The following is a 23105-nucleotide window of genomic DNA, read 5'->3' on the forward strand; positions in this document are numbered from 1 at the left end:
CAAATTGTTATTTTTGAATTTTCTTGTCCTAAACGTTGGCTGGCACAGATGAACAAGGTTCGGCCAGACCTCAGGGTTGCACATCTTTGGCAAGATTTTGAAAAGTCCAAATTGTAAGTTGCTTTGGCTACAGATCCCATGTTATTTGTCAAGAGAAATGACTGGGCTCTTAGGTCAGAAAAGAAGGTGATGAAAACAGCTACACATAGAATCTAGATTGCAATATGCTTTATTATTATTATTATAAATGCTTTTGGTAGCTCTAAGTAGGTGCTTGCAGTGTATCTTTATGCCAGAATTATTTCGACTCAGAAACCACTCTTCAAATAACATCCACCAAAATCTTTGGTACAACAGACCAACACACACATATTCTAAAGCAGATGCAAGATAACTTGCATGTGAATGCAGGTATCAGATGCAAAAACTGTTAACTCTCCTGATTCTCCTAAGAAATACTAACCATGAAATGAAAGCAACAGTCTTTGCAAAAGGCATTCAAATTATGACCTGGAAATCTGCATTCCTGAGCAACGGAAAGACAAGATGGACAAGGGAAGTTTCAGGCCATGTGCCTTTTATTACTACCGTGTCAATGTTTTTCCTTAAGTGCTTTTTCTCCTGCTTGCATTTACTAAGAAAATTCAGCTCCTGTAATATCCTTCCAAGCTGGAAGCTACTTGACAACTGGATAATGGGTGAGCTCACCATCCCTGAAATGCCACAAGAGGAATTACCCAGGTTAGAGTGGATTTTCCATCAGGTGACCACAGTTATTAATAGTTGCCGTTGCTCACTGAACCTGCATGGCTACGTACCCCACTGGGTAGAACATGGCTGCATTGAAGCTGCCCCATCCTGCACTATTTCACCAGTTGCTGGGTGCCTGACACAGTGTGCTTGACTTTGAGGTGCTTTTAAAATGTAAAAACAAAATTAAATTTTGCTGAGGTCCTCAGTAAAAACCCAAGGGTAAACTTGGCGTTCATGCTACTGCTAAATAAAGGAGAGCAGAAAAGACCTGCCTTTCATAACCCAACTAAGAAAGATAAAAATAATAAAAACAGCAATTCTGTTTCTCCGTATAACCAGTTTCTCTATATTTCTATAAAGTTTCTCTATCACATTTGAGTGTAAAAGTGCTGCAGAATAGGTATGCATCATATTTAACAGCCAGTGCTGGTGAAACAGCATGTTTTCAGTGAGAGCAGAGGGCATTTTGCAGCGTTTTGCTTTTAACCCTAAATCTTCTTTCCCTGTCCTCTTGCGGATCCCCACCATTTCCCCAGGAGGTCAGTAGGAGATGGTCACTGAACTGTTACTGCTTTCCAAGGGTGCCGTTCCCTGGTGACCTTCAGCGTGTACCGTTTCAGAGCAGGGCAGTGCGTGAGGAACGCTTCCACCACCTCCTGGCTGACCACACAGTAGCAGTGGATCTCCACCAGATTTCTGCACTGCCTGGCCAGATCTACCAGAGAGGAATTTAAGTCCTCCGAGGACGTGGTTTGCAGCGTCAGCTTCTTTAAAGTACTACTGTAGCTCTGGGTGACAAACCTAATCTGATTTACCATGTAGTTATAGGTATTAAGTTGCAGCGTGCTCACAGGTATATTCAGCTTCAGGATCAGAGGTATTTTGCAGGCAGGGACTGTGTGATCAAACTCAAGATCTACACAGAGTTGAGGATGCTTTCGACTTACAGCAGCCCAGAGCTCTTCTGAGATGACTGGTATATATTTGTCCAGGCGCTCACAGAAAATGTCTAAATGGGTGAAAGCTGCTCTTTCGGGCTTGAGCAGTTCCTGAAATACATCGTCAGACAAACTGGCATAGTAAACCCCCAAGGCTGAGAGCTTGGGACACGCTCTGAGAACTTTCCTAATAGTGTCTGGTGCCACATTGCAAACCAGGGTGCGGTTGTTGATGAACAAACTGTGCAAGTTTGGGTTGGCGGTAGCTAAGAGTTCAACAAGCTCACCATCAAGAGTGAAGGGCATTTGTCGAAAATCAATATGCTGAAGATCTATCTGGTTTTCAGTGTCACATATATTCCGTATGCTCTGTAGGATGTCCTGGCCAGAGTAGAAATATGGGTTCTCCCCGTGGCACACAATGCACAACTGCTGCAGTTTGTGGTTCTGTTTTGCCAGCACATCCAAGATGCGTGTCACATTCTTTCTGTTGACCTCCTTGGACTGGTCAAACACAATCTTCAGGTGTTTGATTTGGCTGAGGAACTGGAGCAGGCTCTGCAGCATGCCTTCCTCATCCTCCGAATCACAGCTGGAAGGGTAAAACACACTCTTAGTCACTGTGAAAGCTGAGCTGAGCAAGAACAGAGCAGATACTCTCCTTTACTGGTGTTTTTACAAACATCAACAGGTACCCTAGATGCTTCTTCTCACTTGGTGTCTGGAGAGTCACTATAAGGCCAAACACTGAAGGAGCTGGGAGGTGAGAAAAGTCAGTCCTCAGAAAGACCCATCAGAGAAATGTGTCATGATGATGCTGACTAGTAACTGTCTCCTGCCATTTTCAAACGGCAACTTAGAGCACCATACTGTAATACTTCCTGTAAAACCCAAATCAGCAGCAGCAATTAAAAAACCCCAGCATATAACACAGTTTTCTTTTATTATATAAAAAGACGCTAGTCATGTAAGATGATATCACACTCAGAAATCAAAATGAATGTCAGTAATATCATAGTAGAGTGGTCTAAGTGTTTGGCAGGCACTGGAAACATAATGATCTTGTTACACCTGCAGAGATGATTAGACATTAGAAACCCGTTCTTCCTACCTGATCTCCGTGAAATGCCAAACAGAGCTCGAAGAAACAGCTGTAGCCCACTGCCTGCACACCTGGGAGACTGTGTATCTATCTCGAAGAGAAAGATAATAGAAAATTTGGATGAGGATTTCTTCTGGGATGTAATTCCACAGTTCTGGACCCGGAGCAGGCATTTTGCCAATTCAGGCAGATTTAAAAATGGGGAAAACTTCCAAAACTGCAGTTAATTCTCAAAAGTCCCTGTAAAGAGAAAGAGGGGGGGGAAAAGATATACATATTAGGAGTTATTTCACAAATCAAACCAATGCAACTGATCACAAAGAAGGTTAATATTTCTTCTCAAACATGAAATTTCAACACATTTTGAAATGCAACACAAAAATGAGGAAAATCTGTTGGCCAATTTTTTGCACACTTTTTTCAATCAAGCCAGAGAAGCTGGATGATACTTTTCAAGAGCTAAAGATGGCAGATCAAAGCTTTGGGGGGGTAAAAAAAAAAAAAGCCTTTTTCCTGCAGTGAGGTTTCACTACTCTGAGAAATAAAAATGCAAGGGAATTTTCTAGAACTGTTGCTCTGGTAGTCAAAAAGATGAGACAGATTTCTCAAACTGGGCGGGGAGGGAACGTCTTTGCAAACAGGAGCTCTGTACGGAAAACAAACTCACATACCCATTTTTTACTGATAGTGAGAGAAGGCCTATAGTATTATAGAACCGGCAGTTTAATTACAGTGGTCCCTCCCTACGATAACATGTGCCAGTTTGAAAAAAACAAGACGTTTTATTACAGTGACTCCAGTTCTTAGAAATTGCATTTATACATGTCTGACATAGAAATGGAAAATATATTTTGATTAACCTTTCACGTGAACTATAATGCAAAAGAATAAGCACCCGACAAGCCTGAGGTTCATAGCATCACACCATTACTGAACTTTTTTCTTCACCTTCTTCCAAAATGTGTTGTACCCATCTTCTTGATTTCTGCACAAATAAAACTATCAGCATGATGGATTTTTTTCAACGCTCTCATAAACAAGTGAGGGATTTTTAACTGCAAACTTTCCCCTTCTCAGGTTGGCACTGGAGCATGGGCCAATTCTCCCAATCTCCCTCTGAACTTCATGGCATGTCCTCACGCCCTCTGGCTTTTCAAGCCCCAGGTCTTGGAGTCACAGCGTTATCCCAACATCTAAGGTTTCATTTAAATGAAAGCCCGCACTTCTAGATATCCTTGAAGCAGGGAAAGAGTTGAAAAACATGAAGCAAGTGCAGAACAGTGATGCAAAAAGCATAATGCAGAGAGGAACACAATTGCGCATTTTTCTAGAATATGCTGCTTTGAAGCGTGACTCATTATTTTGAGTGTGAAGTAGCAGTAGCATAGCAGCTATACTATCTTATCTACCATCGTATCGGCGACAACCCCCTTTCCACCCACTGCCAAGCGATACCGTCCTGCTTCCTTCCTGGGAACTCACTATTTTCTCTGACAACCACTTTGACAGCTTGGACTCTACTCTTCTACTTTTTTAATAGCTGCTTTTACTACCATATTCTATAATAATACATATTTGTCAAAATGTTAAACTGCTCTTTGCCATAAAAATCTTATGTTTTCATTGTATTTTTCATTAAAATACAAGCCCTTGGAGTCATGTGAAAAGGACCTTGAGTCTTTTAGAAAGTTAGAGTGCATTTCTAGCTGTGGTGATTGCTTGGAAAAGCTTAAAAACATGGCCTGAGAGCAGAAAGGCAGGGAAAATTATCAGTGTTACTTTAAGTAATTGCATGGTTTTGAGTCAGCAAGAAGCACACTCGGGCTTTGGTCCACTTTGGGTGCCTGCTCCAGCACGGGCAGCTGGGTTTGGATAGCTGGGTTTGGATCGGCTGTCATGAGCCAGCGAGGATCTCCGCGATATATTAACCAGACGATGGAGGAGCTGCCGGGTGCTGTGCTGAGCTGTCAGCTCTCGGCAGAGCAGGCCCCATGGAGCCAGAACAGGGAGCGAGCAGCCGTGGCCCCAACAGGAACAGGCGGTGCCAAACCCGGGCCAGACGCCCAACGCGCCGGGGCCAACTGCCTCTCGCCCCAGCCTGGGGACCCCCCAGCCGTGGCAGCCCGGGGAGGGGCCCAGCATTACCTCTCAGAGCAGAGCCTCTCGTCCTCGGTGCTCCCCTGGCTGCGACGCCCAGTGTGGACTGTGCACCAGAGGGAGGAGCGGAGGAGGAGACGCGGAAAAATAGCAGCAGAGCTGTGGAAAACAGCAGCTGAGAGTGAGGCGCTTTCCCTGCCCGCGGGCGGGAGCTAGGATGCTGCGCTCTCCTGTATGGGAAGGCACAGATTAATACAATAGCTCCGCCATCCTCCTCCCTTACTGCCTGTGTCCACCCCACCCCGTTACCCAACACCCTGCTTCCCTGCGGGGTCAGGCTTGGGGGGAGCACAGGGCTCCAGAGCCTGTTCTCTCCCCAACCACACACACCACTGAATCCCAACACACAACATCTTGTGCTGGATGAGCCCCTCTGAGCCGCAGCCCCTCCGAGCCGCAGCCTCTCCCCTCACTGGCATCTTTACTTCCCAGGCAGGAAACAACAGGGTGAAACTCCAAGTGCTTCTCAAGCACTTTGATTTCCCCACACGGGAACCTCCCTGAAAGCACAAACTCAGCAAGCATTAGCAGAAGAGAAACTCGGGTCTCAGCTACCCTTTCCTTTTTTACCCCTGCAATATAGAGCAAACAGATTAGCTTCCAGTAGGAAATGTTTACAGGACACGTGTGGTTGATGGTCCCTGTTGTTCCTGCCTGGCTCTGGGAATCAGCACTGCCTCAGGCTTGTTGTTTTGTACAGGAAGGTTGGGATGTCTGGGCTTTTTTAACCCCATTAACCATTAAATGCATGAACTCATGAGCTTCTTCTTGAACTGTCAGCAAGTAAATGCCTGGTTTTCAGAAGCTCTGGCATGACCAGGCTACTGACCCTGAAGGTCTCCTGGATGTGGCCCAGACCCTTCAAAAGAGAGCACCTAAGAGACCCAGCCTGGATTAATCCCTTCAGGGATTTATTCAATTATGCTTTTCCTTTGGCAAAAAAATAGTTTATATTATTAAAATACTGTGGTTGTAAAATACCATTAAATATATAGCCATCTTTATATATGTATATATATAATTTTTTAATAATGTTTTTCACTTTTGTTTGAAGTTTAGCTCCACAGAGAGTTGGCACAAACTGACTGTCAAGCCAGAGCAATGGCCACTAGCACGTGGCCACAAACTCTGGACCCAAGCCCATACCAGCTTCTCACCAGCTGGGAACAACCATGGGAGCTGCTGTTACCCCTCCGCTTGTGGGAGGACAAATGCAGCCTGGGCAGGAGCCTGCTACTCAAGGTTGAGTGATGGAGACCCAAATCCAGCTCCTCACTTTGCTTGTCACAAAACCTCTCATGTACTTGAGAAAAGCTGATTTATTCTCTCTACCTCTCCATTCAGCTTGTCAAAGGAGTACAGTGGAGTTAACAGCCTCATCTCTCTCAGAAAGAGGTGGAAGATCATCCAGGAATCACTACAGGAAGGACTAAACCAGAACGCCTAGCAGAATTCAGCAGCTCTACTGACACCACCATCTTACCTCTCCTGTAGGAGACGTGAGGCCCAGCCCAGGTGTCCTCACCTGTTCACCGTGCTCAGTATCACGCTGCTCTGCTCTTGCTAAGCAAGGTCCCAGAGGGCTCCTCCACCAGCACTGCTCTCACAAATGGTGCCTGACTCCCTGCTCATTTCTTTTGGGAGCTTTCCTCCTTCGCTCACCACACTCTTGGATGGCAACGACCGTCGAACCTGATGGATTTGCCTGGAGAAAGAAACTCTACATCATTAACATAGAATCATAGAATAGTTCGGGTTGGAAGGGAAATGTCATCTAGTTCAATCTCCCTGCCATGAGCAGGGACATCTTCAACTAGATGAAGTTGCTCAGAGCCCCGTCCACCCTTGGATGTGTCCAGGGATGGGGCATCCCCCACCTGTCTGGACAACCCTCTTCCCTCCTGAGCAAACAGACTCCCCTGGATGCTGTTACAGATGCTGCGGTTACTGTGTTCCACCATCAACTTATCCTGGGAAACCCTTTCATAATGAGCTCCAGGGAAGAGAGGGTGTAAGATCTGAACTTCCTCCACTGCTCAGCAATTATTAACCCAACCAATCTTCATTTTCACCCATGTTAGCAGCATCATAGGGCAAAGCTGAGGAGTGCCAGCGGTGACCCACCAGCTTTGCGGTGCCATCATCCACAAGCTACGCAAGGGGTTCAAGCAACCCCGCTTTCCTCCATCCCTACCAGACCAGGGATGCACACCAGTCCCAGACGGTGGACAGCTCTTCAGGTTTCCAAACAGAATTTCTGAACATCTTACCTATCCTCACCTATATGAGCGACCAAGTGACCGAAGCTGTGTGGGCATTCAGTTGCTGCCGGAGCCACCAGCCAGGTTGTGGTGCGGAGACCTGGAGGTGTCAGGGTGCGGCAAGAACTGCTCAGACCTCAGCAAGCAGCATTTTCTGCCGGCCTTACCGCTGGTTTTGATGTGAGTAACGTGAGCTGAAATCCAGCTCTCGGGGCTGGATTTTGGTGGCAGTATGAGAAAAATAGAAGACATTCACGGAAAGCGGAAGACCTCTGGCATTCCAATGGTTGTTTTGTTTTGTTCTGTTGCTTTTCCGTTACCCCCCTGCGCCCGCACACGGCCCGGTTCCCCAGCGGGGCCCGCCCGGCCCGGCCCGGCGGAGCAGCGGGCGGTGCCGCGCAGAGGCGGAAGCGGCGGCGCCGAGGCCGGGTGGCGGCGGTGGCAGAAGGTAAAAGCCGCCCGGAGCCGCTGGAGGGGCCCGGGGCTGCCGGGGCGGGGGGCCGAGGGCGCGGGGAAGCCGCGGGGCGTCGGGCCCTGCGGGCGGCGGGGGCCGCGGGCCATGCCGGGCGCGGTCGGGCTGGCGGGGCGCTCCCCGGCCCCCCCCGGTGCTGCCCCGCTCGCTGGACGGCGGTGCCGGGACGGGTCCGCAGACAGCGGTGTTTGAGCCAGTAGGGACATGCAGGCAGCGGGGAAAAGGTGGTGCCACCACCGGCGGTCCCCAGGGCTAGTGGCTGCTGCGGCCTCGCTGCCCCAGCTCTTCTTTAAAATAGAGTCCCCTCCCAGTTAGTCTGTTACAGGAAGGCAGCCGCCTGACGCTGAGAGTGCTGAAACACTGGCCCAGGTTGCCCAGAGAGGTGGTGGATGCCCCATCCCTGGAGACATCCCAGGCCAGGCTGGACGGGGCTCTGAGCAACCTGAGCTGGTGAAGATGTCCCTGCTCATGGCAGGGGTGGCACTGGGTGAGCTTTGAAGGTCCCTTCCAACTCAAACATATTCTATTCTATTCTATTCTATTCTATTCTATTCTATTCTATTCTATTCTATTCTATTCTATTCTATTCTATTCTATTCGCTGTGATAACACCAGAGAGGCACAACAGCAAAGGGCTCCTTACCTGAGTTCTGTTCTGTTCTGTTCTGTTCTATTCTATTCTATTCTATTCTATTCTATTCTATTCTATTCTATTCTATTCTATTCTATTCTATTCTATTCTACTTGCTGTGATAACACCAGAGAGGCACAACAGCAAAGGGCTCCTTACCTGAGTTTTTGCAAGCCTGGTGTAAATTTCCAGACTCCCCAGCACTGCTGAGTCAAACCAGGCAGTTGCTGAGGAGCAAGAGCATGGTCTGTGTGGGGAGGGGGTGCAGGGGCAGCAGGATCTGTGCTGCTGTGACAGGACCAGGATGAAACAGGTTCCTTGTACTTCATGTGCCTCTGGGCTGGTAGGGAGCTCTCCGGCATTTGCACTGCAAAAGATAATTTTTTCTGTGTGTTAAATCTTTTAAATATTCCACATCTGTAGTTTCCCAATATGTTACTCAGTTTTCTGTTACCCTTCTGCAAAATGCTAGGAGATGGGTGCCCAGATCCCAAACTTCATGGTGTTTGGAGGCTCAGACCAGACCTGGACTTTGCAGCAGCAACACATCCTCCTTTTCTTTATGAGATGCTTTTCTAAAAGGCCTGTGTGACATGGGAATTCCTGGCCTGGAAACACTCAGCATCCCGCAGGCACTCCTGGAACTCCTGAATTTCCTTTTGAATTTTAAGATTCACTGGTTATTTCCTGTATTTTCTGAACAAGTAAAAGTCTCCGTGCTTGGGACAGTTTAAGGATCTAGTAAGGAAACAGGGTGAGCCATACATCCCAGTGCTCTGTTTGATGTGCTACCAGGGATGGAAATGGTTCCCAGCCCCAACTACCACCTGGAGGACAGTCTGTTCATGGGAGGTCATCCTCAGTCTGGCAGCCCCTAGTGACAAAAAACCTTCACACCCACAAGCTAAAGGACATCTGAGCAGAAGGGACAGTGATGTAGCCAGCAGTTACACTGTCAGGCCAGTGCTTGGCAGCCAAGGGAAGGCTGTTGGGATTGAGCAACAGGGCAGAAAGCAGGAAGGAAGGGATGTCTGCAGGAAAGCAACTGATCATGGGACAGAGGTGCAAGCAAGCAGTCAGAGAGAGGGGGAAGGACTTGGGGCCAGGGCTGAGCAAAAAGCCCCAAACTACTTGTCGCCATGATGGGATGGCAGGTCTTGCTCTGAGCGCTGCTCTCTGTGGCTTCAGGAGGCTTGCAGTGACCAGCTTGTGGACATGCTTAGGTGGTTTGTGTACGCACCAGGAAGGAGAAGTGGCCATGCCTGTCTCTGGGCTGTCAGAGAAGTGCTCTCCAGCTGTTGCACCTGAATCTGGCATTGCCCAATCTAGTAGTTTTTCCATTCCAGGTATCCCTATTAGCCTGGGAGGTGTTGTGGTTTGTCTTTGCCTTGGGAGCGGAGTTGGGTGCAGCTGCATTTGACAGGTTGCATTAGCTAGCCAGCGAGAAACAGGCATGATGAGAATGTAGAGATGGATGTGCCATCTTCTAGGTGCATTGCTGCAAGAGGTGAACAGTGGGAGGAGAATAATAAATGAGCAAAGAGATAGCCCAGAGTGTTCTGCTGCATGAGCCCTGGGCTCTGCAACACATCCTTTAGTGAGGACAATCAGGGGACCAGGTCCTTGGGCAAAATGGCTCTGCCTGCAACAAGGCTTCAGTCTCTGTGAATGTGCCAGAGCCAGGACTGCTGAGTGCTCCCTGGGGCGCCCCATTATGAGTCTTGGCTTGGCTGTCAGAGGCACAAGGACTCAAACTCTTTACTTCAGAGTCTCTTTAAACTGTAAAATTAATGGACTCTGCTGGAAAACTAATGCAGAGCTTTGTGAGTTGCCGAGTCTTGAGGTTATCATGTCCCACTGTGCTGTGCTTTACAGAATAACTAAACTCCTTAATGGTTACACTTGCTTTAACAACTCACCACCTCATCTAGAAAATAGGGGTAAATCCCCATAATCCCATCATGCTTGTGCTTAGTGATTGCTCTACACACTTACCTGGCATCAGGCCATTTTCCCTCTGGTCTCTCAGCTCACCTGTGTGATTTCGCAGAGTGCTGAAGATGGCAGGCAGCTGCGCTCCTTGGATCGGCAGCGCTTATCTCTTCCTCCAGTCCACGTGCAAGACCATCGTTCTGCCATCTCTCTACGAAAGCTCCCAGAAGAAACCTAGTGTGTTCAAGGCGCTGACGCTGGCATTAGCAGGTACCCATCCTCTCTGATATCTTGGCACACTGTCTCATCTCTTCGTGCAAAGCCGTGCCTTTCTTTAACCTCACGCTCCTGGGTAAGGAAAGCTGGTGCTCGCTGTGTTTAGGAAAGACAGTAAAGTAGAGCAAGTTCACCAGAGGTGCCCCAAGATGCTTGAGGGCTGGAGCACTTGTCGTGTGAGGAGAGGCTGAGGGAGCTGGACCTGTTCAGCCTGGAGAAGAGAAGGTTTGGTGGGACATACTAACAGCCTGCCAGTGCCTATGGGGAAGGGGAGATGGAGCCACATTTTGCAGTGGTGCATGGGGAATGGGAGACAACTGGCATAAATTGAAACAAGAGGTAGATACCAGACATAAGGACAAACATTTTTCCAATGAGGACAGTCAAACAGCTGTCCAGAGTGAGTGTGTATTCTCCATCCTTGGCAGTTTTCAAAACAGGATAAAGCCCTGAGCAACTTCGTCTGACCTCAGAGCTGACCCTGCTTTGCATAGGAGGTTGGGCTAGAGACTTCCTGGGCTTCCTTCCAACTTGAACTTTCCTACGAGCTATCCTTCTTTATGAATGTTTGTTTAAACCCATTTACGTAAGAGGGGGAGATATTGCAACTGATATGAAAGAAGATTTAATTTCTGTCTTTATGCCACCACAGAAATATGATTTCTACTTTGAGAAGCCGATTTTTAAAATGAGTGATACCCAGTGTAAATTCTTTTCTGAATAACTACATTAGCTTCAACTGTATTTAACACTATTCATATCAGAAAAAGACTTGAGGTGCAAATGGCTTTAAAACTATGTTTCTCTACCCAACTTTGCACCAGTCTGACTGCAGAATAATAGTAATTTGAAAAGCTTATAATATTTACCTAGAATGACTCTCATGGTATTCTTCACCTGTCATACAGCTGAACCTATATACAATATAACTTGGCCTGTGTAACTATGCTGTAATTTCTTCTGGTAATCATCAGTCTAACGAAGTCAGCTAGTTTATCCAGTACAGGCCTGCTCATCTCTCAGCTCAATCCAAAGATGTGAAGCAGCAGGAAGCCCAACACAGTTGTCCAGTTAGGCTCAATTTATGTGTGTTTTGTGTTACTTGAATGTGAATCCACTCACGCATTTAAAGGAAAGCCCACAAACCCACTAAATCCTACCATGGTTATTCAGACCTAAAAAGGACATGAAATCTGAAGCCGTCTGAAGTTCCGTGAAGATATGTGTGCAAAGTCCTCTCTTCTGAGGTAGCTATAAAGCTGCGTCATACACCAGTCTGTGTGCAGACATTTCCATGCTTGTGTAGCTTTTCCTTCCCCAGCCCGTCTACCTTCTTAAGGAATCTCTTGTTTTTAACCAGCACTCACAAAAACGAAGCATGAAGGAAGCAATAAAAATACTTTTCTTGTCAGCCAGGGTGAATTAAAACGCCACTTTTAGGTACCTAGCCCCCTGTCCCAGTTACACATCTGGTCCAAACTAGACTTTCTGATGCAGCCAGGGCTCAGTAAACCCCGTAAGGCCACTGTTAGACCACATACTTTTAAATGCCAAGTCACCTGTCCTGCCTAATGTGGAGCACACAAGTCTGCTTTACCTTAGGATTCTTGGGATGTCTAAATAATGCGCGGTTTAGAAATACCTGATGTAGCGCCAGTCTGAGCTGGCACCTCCATCTAGCCCTGTGAAATGACAGGCCAAGAGGTTAATTTGGGTCTGGAAGCAGTACAGTCAGCCTCCCACAGGCCTCTGCTGCAAAAAAGAGAAAAACACATATTCTAAACTGTCATCATCAGCATATAAAATCCCTGTGGAGACAAGGTCGATGTGCACAGCTAATCAAAATTAAATTTTGCTGGGAGGAGGAAGAATGAAAGCCTGACCAATTTCTGTTGTTCATGTCGCTCGTGCTCCCCCCACACTAACATTAGGAGGTACATCCCTGACTTCTCCTTGATTAAATTTTACCATTAATTAATTCTCTGTGCAAAAGAGCTTAACAAGTCAAGTCCCAGTCTCAAGCATCCTCATTTTCTGTGGCTGGAACTATCATTTGCCATATGTGAGATGTGTTGAAGGCTCTGAGACAGCCAAATGGTACTTCTGGGCATGAGGTGGAGAGGAAACGCTGTGTCTCTTTCTGGGACCTTCATCACTGCTTAAAACTCCAGTCCCAAGGACTGAAGTCTGACTGAGCACTGAGCTGAACTATACACTTTCATCTGTAAAACTTCCCTGTGCTATTGCTTTAGTGTAGTCATTTCTGTCCTGGAAATGGAACCTCAAACTTAAAGCCTCCACTAATAAACCATGTTAGAATAACTACCTGGGCTGTAGTACCATATGGCTTCCGTATTTCATGAGGATTGATGATGGCAAGGCAGCAAAAACTTAATTCTTTCCTCTTGGTTTTACATACAGGTTTTTCATTCCAGAGGACTTTATCAGAGAGAGAAGAGAATTCAAAAGCTGCTTCATTGCAGGCTTAGTGGTGGATGGGAGTGGGTCTGGGCTGTCTGTCTCATACCTGGATAGTGACTCTGCTCACTTCTCCCTGCCAGACTCCACCGGCAGCATGAATGGTGCGGAAATACTCAAAGTGCACTGCAGCCACCCGCACCTGATCGTCCAGCTCAAGTTCCTCAAGCAGGAGAACTGCCGCCGGTTCCTGCGGAGTTACCGGGAAGGAGCGCTCCAGGAGTCCCTCCAGAATCACCTCCAGCTCTCCTTGGCCACAACCACGGTGTCTCTTGAAACAGAGCTGAAGGCTGGCAACGAGCACCTCGACAAGATGCTGAAGGATGAGGATCGCTGCCTGGAGTGCATCTACAGAGAAAAGGTGAATGAGAGCAGGAGGGGGCTGGGCAGCAATGAGGAACAGTAGCACGGGACTCAGGAAGGTGGGTGCAAATCTTGCTGTGCTGCAGCATGCTGGGTTGTTGACTTCTCCATCCTTCAGTTCTCAACCATAATATGGAGAAACAACTCTGCCCTTGCCCACAAAAGAGCTGTGCACTTTTCTGGAAGGGCAATAGAGTTACCTAAAACAGCCTACAGAGATTCTGCTAAATCACTACGATTTCTCTGTATAACAATTAGTATGAGTGTTACCACAGCCAAGAGGAGGAATTGTAGAAGGTGCAGTGGAGTTGAGGTGTTCCTCAACACACCTGTGAGGCAGGCAGAGAGGACAGCAGTCCTGTGTGCAACCATTGCTGCTCAGCACCTTCCTCCCCTGCCTCACACACCACCTCTGCAGAGAGCAGCAACAGTACCTGCACCCAGAAATGAGCCTGAGTGCAAACGCTCTGCACATTATACCAGCAATGTGTGACAGGGTGGAGACACACAGCTTCTGCTGCCAGCAGGAGTAGGCAGCCATTCTGAAGGCAAAGTCTCTCAGGGGTGATACCTAATGTCTAGCTCATCACACACTTTGGCACTGGCATTCTAACCGTGCTAGCAAGAACAGGGAGATCTTGTCATCTCACCACAAAACCAAGGCATTTGACATGACTAAACTCATTGCCTTTCTCTCCTCTTTCATTCCACCTGAAACTAGCAAAACCTTATAGCTCTGGCTCCCTCTAGATAGTCCTGAGAAACAGATAGTAACCATCTACTCAGGAAGATTAAGCACAAGAGCATCTATTGCCAGGTTGCTTTTCTGCAAGCACAGAGAATGAAATGCAAGCCTTACAGCCCTGGACCGAACACCACGTGATATCCCATACCCTGTCAACTTCTGCTTGCTGCTCCCTCCCTCTGCTGAACTAGCTGACTGGACAACAGAGATGGGCTTAGTTCCCCTAAACTGACTCAGTCTGACCTCTGCTTGACAGTGCAACAGTCAGAGAGAGAGGTGACATTGGGCACAACCGCCAGTGCCTGGGGACAGTGCTTGGTCCCAGCCTGCTGAATGTGAGCTAAACACTAGACTGAGTCAGAGCACTTGCCAGGTTTGAGTCTTCACATGTGTTTTGTGTTCTTTACTCCTTTTCTTATTACCTGCTTTTTAGAGGTCAGACTAGTTTTCTCTTGGTTAGTGAGAAAAAATGCCTTGGAGAGGATCCAAAAATAGCAAAACTTAGGGAAAGAAAGGGCAGAGAGAGAACTGGGGGTAGCAGGAGCTGCCTGCTTTGGTGGCAATGAGCTGTTGGATCAAGTCACCCCATTCTGTGGGTTTGACCCTCACGTGGAGCGAGTCAGAGAAGCCACACAGTGCACCTGAATTCTTGCAGAGGGCTGCTGAAAGTAAACGTGGACTAGTAGCAGTTTTCTGCAACTTGTAAGCACTCACTGCTGCCCGTGAGAAACCCAGGAGAGGGAGTTTGCCTGTTTCATACCACATTACAGATTCATATTCACAGATTTACTGCCAGAACTCCATTAGACTATCTCATTTGATCAGTTTACAACTCAGGCTATAGTTATTCTCATTGCTCTTCTCTCAACACCATCATCTTTAGCTGCACCTTCCAGCTGAGCATCTACAGCTTTGTGAGAAGGTGAAGCTGTCAGGAATCACTAATGCTTTTTGTGTTACAGCCTGACCGCCTGCGGGACGAAGAAATCACAGAGCTGGAGGAATGCCTCAAGAGCCTGATTGTCCACGAGAGCGTCAACAACAACGTTGCTGTAAAAGACTGCGCATCTCTGAACTCCCCATCTCTACCTCGTCCTTCTCCAGGCAGCTCCCTTTCCCCACAAGTCACCTTCGTCTTTCAGGGACAACAGTTCGGTGAGTAGCTGGAACTGACCAAGAGAGCCCTTGGTCCTCCTTGCCTCAAAACCTGAAAGGGAAGGTTAACATGACTATATATTGGGGTCTACCTCAGCTAAATCAAGGATTTCCCAGCATTCCCTAAGGAAGGAATTATAATTGTCCTAAGATATTGCTGAACTGCATCAGATCAGGCCTCAACTTGTTTCCTTTCTGGGGTGGCACAGAACCAGATGCTCCAGAGCCTGTGTCATTTCCACGTTCCTCACATATTAAAACTTCTTAATACCAAAAGGAAGAATACTGAGTAGTTTTCTCTTCCTCCATGTAATTTGGTTGAGGCGAGTTCAGAGCAGAGGTTGGATCGGACTGGGAAGGTTAGTGCGGATGCCATCAGTCCTGCTTTCCGCCAGGACTGATTTTTCCAGGCTCCCTGCAGCACAGTGGCTTTCTCTGAGGTCTGTCCCCTACAAAGAGCTTTCAGAGAGTCTCACTTTGCAATTCTAGCTTGACATCAGCTACATCATTTCTGAGCATGCTTAAGCCATGTATACAGTCTTCAGTGCTAAAGAGCCAAGGAGAGAGAACTCCTGTCTGTGTTTCAGTATTTTGAGGATGCTCAGGTAGGGAATAGGTGACTTGGTCAGAAGTTGTTTTCAAAAGGCTGAAACAAATAAAAAGGATGACCATGAGGGAAAAAATAATAATAAAAAAGGCATTGCCAGGCTTGCAGGGTGGGGGGCAAGCTCTGGTGTGGTGGGAGGATTTCAGCGCTGTGTGTACAGCACCTGCCCATGGTGGGACAGTCCTTTAGCTTCACTGCTCTTGCACTTCTGCTCCAAACTCACGGTCCTGCCCTGGTGGTAAAACACTGGAGGACAAGCAGACCAGCTCTACAGCAGGTTAATAATGTGCTGTGGACCCTAAACAGATTCCCTGTTCCACAGAATAACGAGCAAACCTTGTACTGCACCACGCTGCATCACGGCAGCCACAAAACCCCTGTGTTTTACCTGCCCTCTCTCCCTTTCAGCCAACAGAACGCTCACCCCAGACGACCACCAGAAATTCGCCAAGCTCGTGTCCAAAAAATGGAAGCAAGTGGGTCGCTCTTTGCAGAAGAACTGCCGGGCCCTGCGTGATCCTGTCATTGATAACCTGGCCCTCGAATATGACCGAGAGGGACTATATGAACAAGCCTATCAGATGCTTCTCAGATTTATCCACTCGGAGGGGAAGAAGGCCACAATAGCGCGGCTGATTGCAGCCCTGGAAGAAAATAGTCTCATCAGCTTGGCTGAGGAGCTCTTGGGCCTCCATTCCAATGAGGACTGCTCCTAGAGCGTGAAGGGCAGGGGCATTGCAAAGGGCTTTCGTGCTTTAGCTAGTGTGTGAGACTGCTGCCAGCATCTGGGAATGGAAAGTCCTGAGAATCACTGCAGGTTTCCGTGTAGATGGGAATGCCGAGGGGAGAGGTTCTGCACTTGCAGAAGCCGACACTGACCTCTGACGTTCCTGATATTGTTCTCTTGCCAGACATCAACGTTACTTTCCCAGGAACTGGCGAGAGAGGCTTTCACCCTGACTTCCTTCAGGACCGAAATGCCCCAGGGAAGCAGCCAGACAGTCATAGAGCCATAGGGGAGGGTGGGGGAGAGGAGGAAACCAAGGAAGGTGTCTCGGACAATTTCTCTGGGAAGCAGATGCCGCCACTGTTTCTCAAACTGTGGCCCAGGGCCATCACCTGCAGAGCTGCCGTATATATTTTTATATTGATGACATTTATGCCCTCAGGCATGACGTCAAGCGAAGGCAGAGGGGAAATTAAGGAAAAGTCAGTTTTATATTATTTTCCTTCATTCTTCAAATGAGGAACATCTGTGGCAAGTACCTCTGTCCTGCCCTGCCCTAGGATAGCTCCTTCCCACCTCTCACCAACTGAAAGTTTCCCTTTTACCTGGGACAGTCACAGTCCTCCACAGGGCACAAGATTGCTGTTGTAGAACCAATTCCACACACTGAACAAGCAATATGGACAAACACAAATTCAGAGAAAGATTCCCAACTCTTTCTGGACCATGGTGGGCAACAGAATATTGACTACATTGCGCTTAGCTCTTTCCCACCAACCCCAGGGAGCCTGCGTCTTTGGAAAGCAAAACACAGTGCTGGAAGGAAAAGAAACAGCCTCCTAGTCAGCGGGTTACCTGTGAAGTGCAGATTGGAACTGCTGCTCTAAGGGCTGTTGCAGCATCAAATCCCATCCTGATCCCAGCCCGTGGTGCTGAGCGATCACCTGGGATCAGCCAACTGCTAATTAGTGCCTTTGCTGTTTTCGAAACCGCCTGATGAGCCCACCAGAGGGGACAGCTCACGCCATCGTGTCTCACGAGAGTCGGGATTTGCACAGAGCCTTTCCCTGGCAGCGTTGTCACTGGGCGACAATTGGGCATCAGCTGCTGTGCCTGGATTTACCTGCCCTGACTTTAAGGGTTTAAAATGGCTGAAAGGACAAAGCACCCAAAGCCCAGGGCTGACTCGGGCTTCCAGTTCCAGTGGGAGAAGCTGACTTTCCTGGTGTGGTTGATGCAGGCTGAAACAGAGCAGAGTTTACACCTTTGCCTGTAACAAAGTAGCAAGTATCTCACATGACACAGGTCCCGTGAAGCACAACAGCAGCTTGATTACCTTTGACATGTTCCCTATGCTTTCCTGATATATTTTTTACTTCCTTTTTCATTAATTCTATCCCTCTTTGCCCTTCCTTTCTGTGGGAATAGCCGGTGGGCCTTATTTCTGATGCAGAGGGCAGCTCTGCCAGCACATGTAAAACCCACGTGTGCACAGAAGTGTTGGGCCACTGGCTGTCATGGTAGGATCGGCTTTCAGACAGGCAAGCCCTGATCGCCTTTTAAACCAGAACTCCCCTCTTAATCATTCCTGGAGTCAAAGCTGTAGTTTGGTAGGGATGGACGCAACGTGAGATTCAGTTTTGGGCTCAGGACCGAGCTCCTGGGGCTGATGCCGCTACCTTGGATTCTGCCAAAACACATGCCGTGAGCATCAGCTACCTGAAGGCCCAGATGAGGAGGATTTTGGTGACCAGCTTCTCCCCAGCTGGGGTCCACACGCCTCAGATATGCTGAGCATCACGTTCCGCAGCGTAAGCCTGTGGAACCTGGCTTCCTTCTGTAGCTTTTTAATCCCCAAAGTTATGTACACAATGTGGAAAGGAAATGGAGGGGTCAGAGATGGGGAGAATGTTGTCAGGGTGTGAGTGAATCTATTGCTGTCTTGCCCTTGGCTTCAAAGGAAGCAGAACTTCATGCAGGCACCATCTCTACAAAGGCTGTGGCTCCATGACCTGTTATTAAGCCATTCTGTGTCACTGCTCTTGCAGTCTCATCTCCCCCGTTCCTGCTCAATGTCCTACCCTCTCACAGTAGTACCAGTGCTCTTCCCAAAATTAGGCAACTCTCTCTGACAGTTTTGCTTTTGGGACCAGCAGGGTAATACTGATCTTAGTTAGTTTAGGCAGCTGTGGAACCATACCTCAAAGCATTTAGCTTTCCTGCCAGATCCCAACTAGGAAACGGTGTTTGGCAGCAACCCACCTGACAAATGGTATTGAAAACAAAACAAAACAAAAATATACAAAACAAACCAAACAAAACTACATCAGAAGCTTGAAAATTACTTTAACAGCAAGAGGGTTGCTCTTGACTTTGCAAGAAAGACTTTAGTAAACAAGGTGATGTGCATAGCCTGCTGTCCTATTTCTAATGAATATTTCCAAGCTCTCAGGCTAGCTATTCACATGCACAACTTTCATATACAGTTATAAGACAGCCACTGAGTAGTGAGAGCTGCTGGCTTTTATAGCATCTGTTAATGCTCAAAATGAGAAAAGCTTATTATTCAGCATCCACTTCAAGTCCAAAAAACTTTTTGCTGCTATTACTGTATTACAGAGGACTAAGCATGAATGCTTTTTTTCTTAATGCAAACCTTGTGCATTTTATTCCTCTGCCAGCAATTGGCATATGTGTTTCCTCTTACTCACAGATTCCTTCTCAAAAGTGCCATTAAGTGCTGGAGCTCCTGGCAAACTTTCTGGAATATCATCATCTTTAACAGCATTCACAGGTGCCTTCATTGCAGAGACTCAAAGAAAAAGGGTTTTCCAGTGCTATTCCATGGTGGAATTGTGTTGAGCAATTGTGTGATTAACTAGATTGAGTACACAACGTCATTTGCATTGATTTGGCAGTTGACTGGGGCTTGACTATGAATTTACTCCTGTTTTATGCAGAAGATTTTACAGCAGTTTTATACTGCTGTGCAAAGACAAGGGAACTCACATGCCACAGGTAAAGAAGCAGCACTCACGAAGGAAAAACAACATTAGCAGAGATTTGTTTAAGAACTTAGAGGTGTGTATTTGCCTGGGATAGTAATATAATGTGTAGAACTGAAGAAAGAGCTGGATGTTGGGGGTTCTTGCAGGTACCCCAGAAACTCAGCACTATGTGCCAGACCAAGGGCTACAATTGTATAATCACAGGATAGTTTGGGTTGTAAGGGACCTTCAAAGCTCATCCAGTGCCACCCCTGCCATGAGCAGGGACATCTTCACCAGCTCAGGTTGCTCAGAGCCCCATCCAGCCTGGCCTGGGATGTCTCCAGGGATGGGGCATCCACCACCTCTCTGGGCAACCTGGGACAGTGTTTCACCACCCTCAGTGTAAAACAATGAGTGACTGCCTGGCTGTCACACCATTGGAAGAGGAGCATGTTGGTGCTTTCTTCCTTGCCTGTGCAAAGTTCGTTGCGCAGATACTGCACCTACTCAGATGCCAGACACGCAAGCGACACTCCCTTACTACTATTTATACCGATTAGCTCATGTCTAGTGTAGGAGATAAGCCATGGGCAGTGCTGCTGCTGCTAAATTTGGCCTTGTCCCATAACAGCTCTTCTCTATGTATGAGATATGTCTGGGAAAAGAAAAAATTCTGGGGTGGTGGTGGTGGTTCAGAATCAAACATGCAGCAAACCAGCACACAATAACACAATATTGAAAGCAAATGAAGATACCAATCAGTTGCATATAAAAAAAATGAAATACACAAAGTATAAACCAAACAGCAGAAACCAGGCCAAAACACGCTCACAGGAAAGGAGCCAGGAGGGCTTTTTTGTGGTACAGATTGTTTTTGTAGTTTTAGCAATGTTTCAGATTCAAAGGAGGCTCCTTGCAGTCTGCCAGAAGGAACAAAAGATCCATCCAAAGGAGAATTTGGATGATTTGTTTTGGCACCGCTGAGCTGCAGCGTTTGAAAGGATAATAACAAAGAGGAGAGTGCAAGTGAACATGCTTACCAGATACACTTCGATGTGATGCATCTGCTAGAAGTAAACCTGACAGTGTATCCTGGTATAAAATCGTCATGAAGGAAAATCATCAAACTGCCCTGGAGGGCAGAGTCAGTGAGAGGCTGACATTAGCCCTCTTGGTGCTTTTTAAAAGTACACCATAGATTAATTTGTCTGCTGAAGATGATGATGGACCATCACAGCAGATAGAAAATACACTCTCTTCTAGCAGCTCCACTTCTCAAATGCCGCAGCTGCTCACAGTGGATCAGTCTGTCAGGTGGAGTGTGTACATGGCTCAAAAATAAGGAAAAGGTTCAGCAGTATGGATTGGAAGTGCTTAAAAATCATGAGCTGGACCTTAAAGAAATTATTACATTCTCTTGCAGATTTTCATAGCAAGTCAAATTAAAAATGACTGTCAGTTCACAGCAACTTTCCAGGTTTCTATTTTCAGCTTCAGCCCTACCATTGAAGACCTGGATATCCGGATTATTTTTAATGCAAAACGGGGCGCTATTCTCACAGCACGGCAGGTTACAGAGCTTTGTGAAAAAAAAAGAGAACCTCCAAGTCAAACAGTTTGCTGGAGTTTCATAGCTGGGAAGTCTCAGAACTGCATCTGTTTCAAAATCTGGGGGAAGTTGAGGTAGAAAATAGAATACACTTTGCACCACTGTCAAGATGTGCAAAACATAAGGCCAAAAAAATCGCGTAGGCTTAGAGCTGAGGGAAACTACTTGTTCAGAGAAGACATTGGTGATCGGTGTGGATGCTGTGCCAGACAAAGGTCTTTTTCTCAGTATGAGGTAATTGTGGGGTTTTTCCTTACCTGTTAATCTTGCCATTCATTTCAAAATCTGCTTCAGCATTGAGAAGCCATCCCACTGCCTGTGTCACCGTGTGACCTCTCCTCTGTGGTGTCAAAAGGTACCTTAGAGCCACCTCGGAGTTACACCCCAGCAGCTGCCCACAGACTCTGAAACCAAAGTGAGCACGCACAGCAATGAGGAGCCTCAGATTCACTTCAACTGCTCATTTAGTTTAACGGAAAATTCGGGTATAGCCGTGAACCTCTGGTATTGTGCACCTTACACCGAAAAGATACTAGAACAGGAGTCAAAAGGGTTTCTTCAGCCTGACCCACGTATTGGAGTGTGTACATGACGTGGGTGAGATACACGCTTTACACCGGACAAGGGTCTGGCCATTTGTCTGTTGTGCAGAGATGAGCTCAGATGGTGAGACAATTTAAGGCTTAGAATCAAAAATTACTTCTTTTTCTTCTTTCTTTCTTCTCTGTGTTGAATTTTTAAGGCAAAGAAGGGACTTGGCCATACATCTCTAACTGAAATCGGTAGGAGATGCATGGTTAAGTCCCTTAGTCATCAGTGGAAAAATCCTGTGCTGACCACCTAATTCCAAATTTCCGTGATACTCAGCATCAGATCTGGATCAACCATCTACAGCTATGGACTACAATGCCATGTAAACTCAGGTTTAGGACATTCAACCTCCAAGGAACTGTGTTTTATAGAAAAAAAAGCACTTTGGTCTATTTTTTCCTCCATTCTTTTTTATAAATAAATATATACTTTTGATGAAAAATGCCTCAGAGACTTTCATGTAAGAAAGGGATTCGCTGATGTTCTGGCCATGTTGGCCATCACCAGCTCCCAGAGGAGCATCCAGCCAACGTGTCTGAATGCACAACAGGGTCCTGCCCAAAGCCAGACGTTCCTATTGATGTGCCAAGGCTGGTGCCCCCCGCTGCGAGGTAACGGCTCTGATTTCAAGTCGAAACCAAGCTAAGCCACCACATTTGTTCCATTTCCAGTTACTGCCTTGATGAGTCTTTTTTAGCAAAAGCGGCCCAAAAGGGGAGGTGTGTCCCAAACCTGGCACCTGGCATAGCTCCCTGTGTTTCTTTCTATGCTGCTGTATATCGGGGACTCCTCTGAGGCCACAGCATTGCTGGAATGCCGAGTGCCTCGCTGTTCCTGAGCTTTCTCCCAGAGCTGCCTGCCCCGCAGGGGGGGAGCCAAGGAGCTTGGACATTAAATCTCCAGCAGCTTTGCACAGGAAGCCACTGGCTGACCTGACAGCTGAACTCGGGGAAATTCCTTTTGCCACAAACTCAGAGCAGTGTTTCACCGTGAATCACTTAAATCTCAGACAGCACTTGAAAAATCACAAGATCAGGCCTTCTTTATTGACCACAAAGCTGTATTCTCAACCGCATGGCTTGGTGCCTGCAGGAACACAGTGAAGGGGAGCAGGGCTCTGCCATGCGGCGGGTGGAAGGACATTTGATGCACAGCTCACTTAAAGCCATGTGCCAACACACCAACCCAGGGTCAACAGGGCTGACCTACTGATGAGGGTCAACGAGATCACTGATGATCATCTCTCACCTCCTCCCATCGTTTCCCTACTAGAAAAAAATAAACTGATACCCAAGTGGATTTTCCTTCTGAGCTGAAC

The 23105-nt window shown here is 47.2% G+C and overlaps 2 protein-coding genes across 7 annotated transcripts; one reads left to right on the forward strand and one right to left on the reverse strand.

The window, feature by feature from the left end:
• Positions 1-213: 213 nt before the first annotated feature.
• On the reverse strand, positions 214-7589 carry FBXL8 (F-box and leucine rich repeat protein 8). 5 transcript variants are annotated; one of them, XM_021290823.2, is made up of 4 exons: positions 7221-7589; positions 6434-6655; positions 2803-3033; positions 214-2283 (listed from the first exon to the last, which is right to left on the reverse strand). In XM_021290823.2, the coding sequence occupies exons 3-4, from the start codon at positions 2964-2966 to the stop codon at positions 1308-1310; spliced, it is 1140 nt and encodes a 379-aa protein (XP_021146498.2). In that variant the 5' UTR covers positions 2967-3033; positions 6434-6655; positions 7221-7589; the 3' UTR covers positions 214-1307. The 5 variants fall into 5 exon arrangements, with proteins under 5 accessions (XP_021146498.2, XP_021146502.2, XP_021146500.2 ...); XM_021290827.2 differs by having other exon boundaries at positions 6476-6655; positions 7221-7587; XM_021290825.2 differs by having other exon boundaries at positions 7231-7586.
• TRADD (TNFRSF1A associated via death domain) lies at positions 7555-20320 on the forward strand. Of its 2 annotated transcripts, XM_065028922.1 has the most exons (5): positions 7555-7659; positions 10365-10516; positions 13084-13361; positions 15071-15263; positions 16279-20320. In XM_065028922.1, the coding sequence occupies exons 2-5, from the start codon at positions 10375-10377 to the stop codon at positions 16584-16586; spliced, it is 921 nt and encodes a 306-aa protein (XP_064884994.1). In that variant the 5' UTR covers positions 7555-7659; positions 10365-10374; the 3' UTR covers positions 16587-20320. The 2 variants fall into 2 exon arrangements, with proteins under 2 accessions (XP_064884994.1, XP_064884995.1); XM_065028923.1 differs by lacking the exon at positions 7555-7659 and having other exon boundaries at positions 10373-10516; positions 12944-13361; positions 16279-19252.
• Positions 20321-23105: the final 2785 nt, after the last annotated feature.

This window comes from Columba livia, chromosome 13, assembly GCF_036013475.1.
Source record: "Columba livia isolate bColLiv1 breed racing homer chromosome 13, bColLiv1.pat.W.v2, whole genome shotgun sequence".
In the NCBI taxonomy this organism is placed as follows: Eukaryota; Metazoa; Chordata; class Aves; order Columbiformes; family Columbidae; genus Columba; species Columba livia.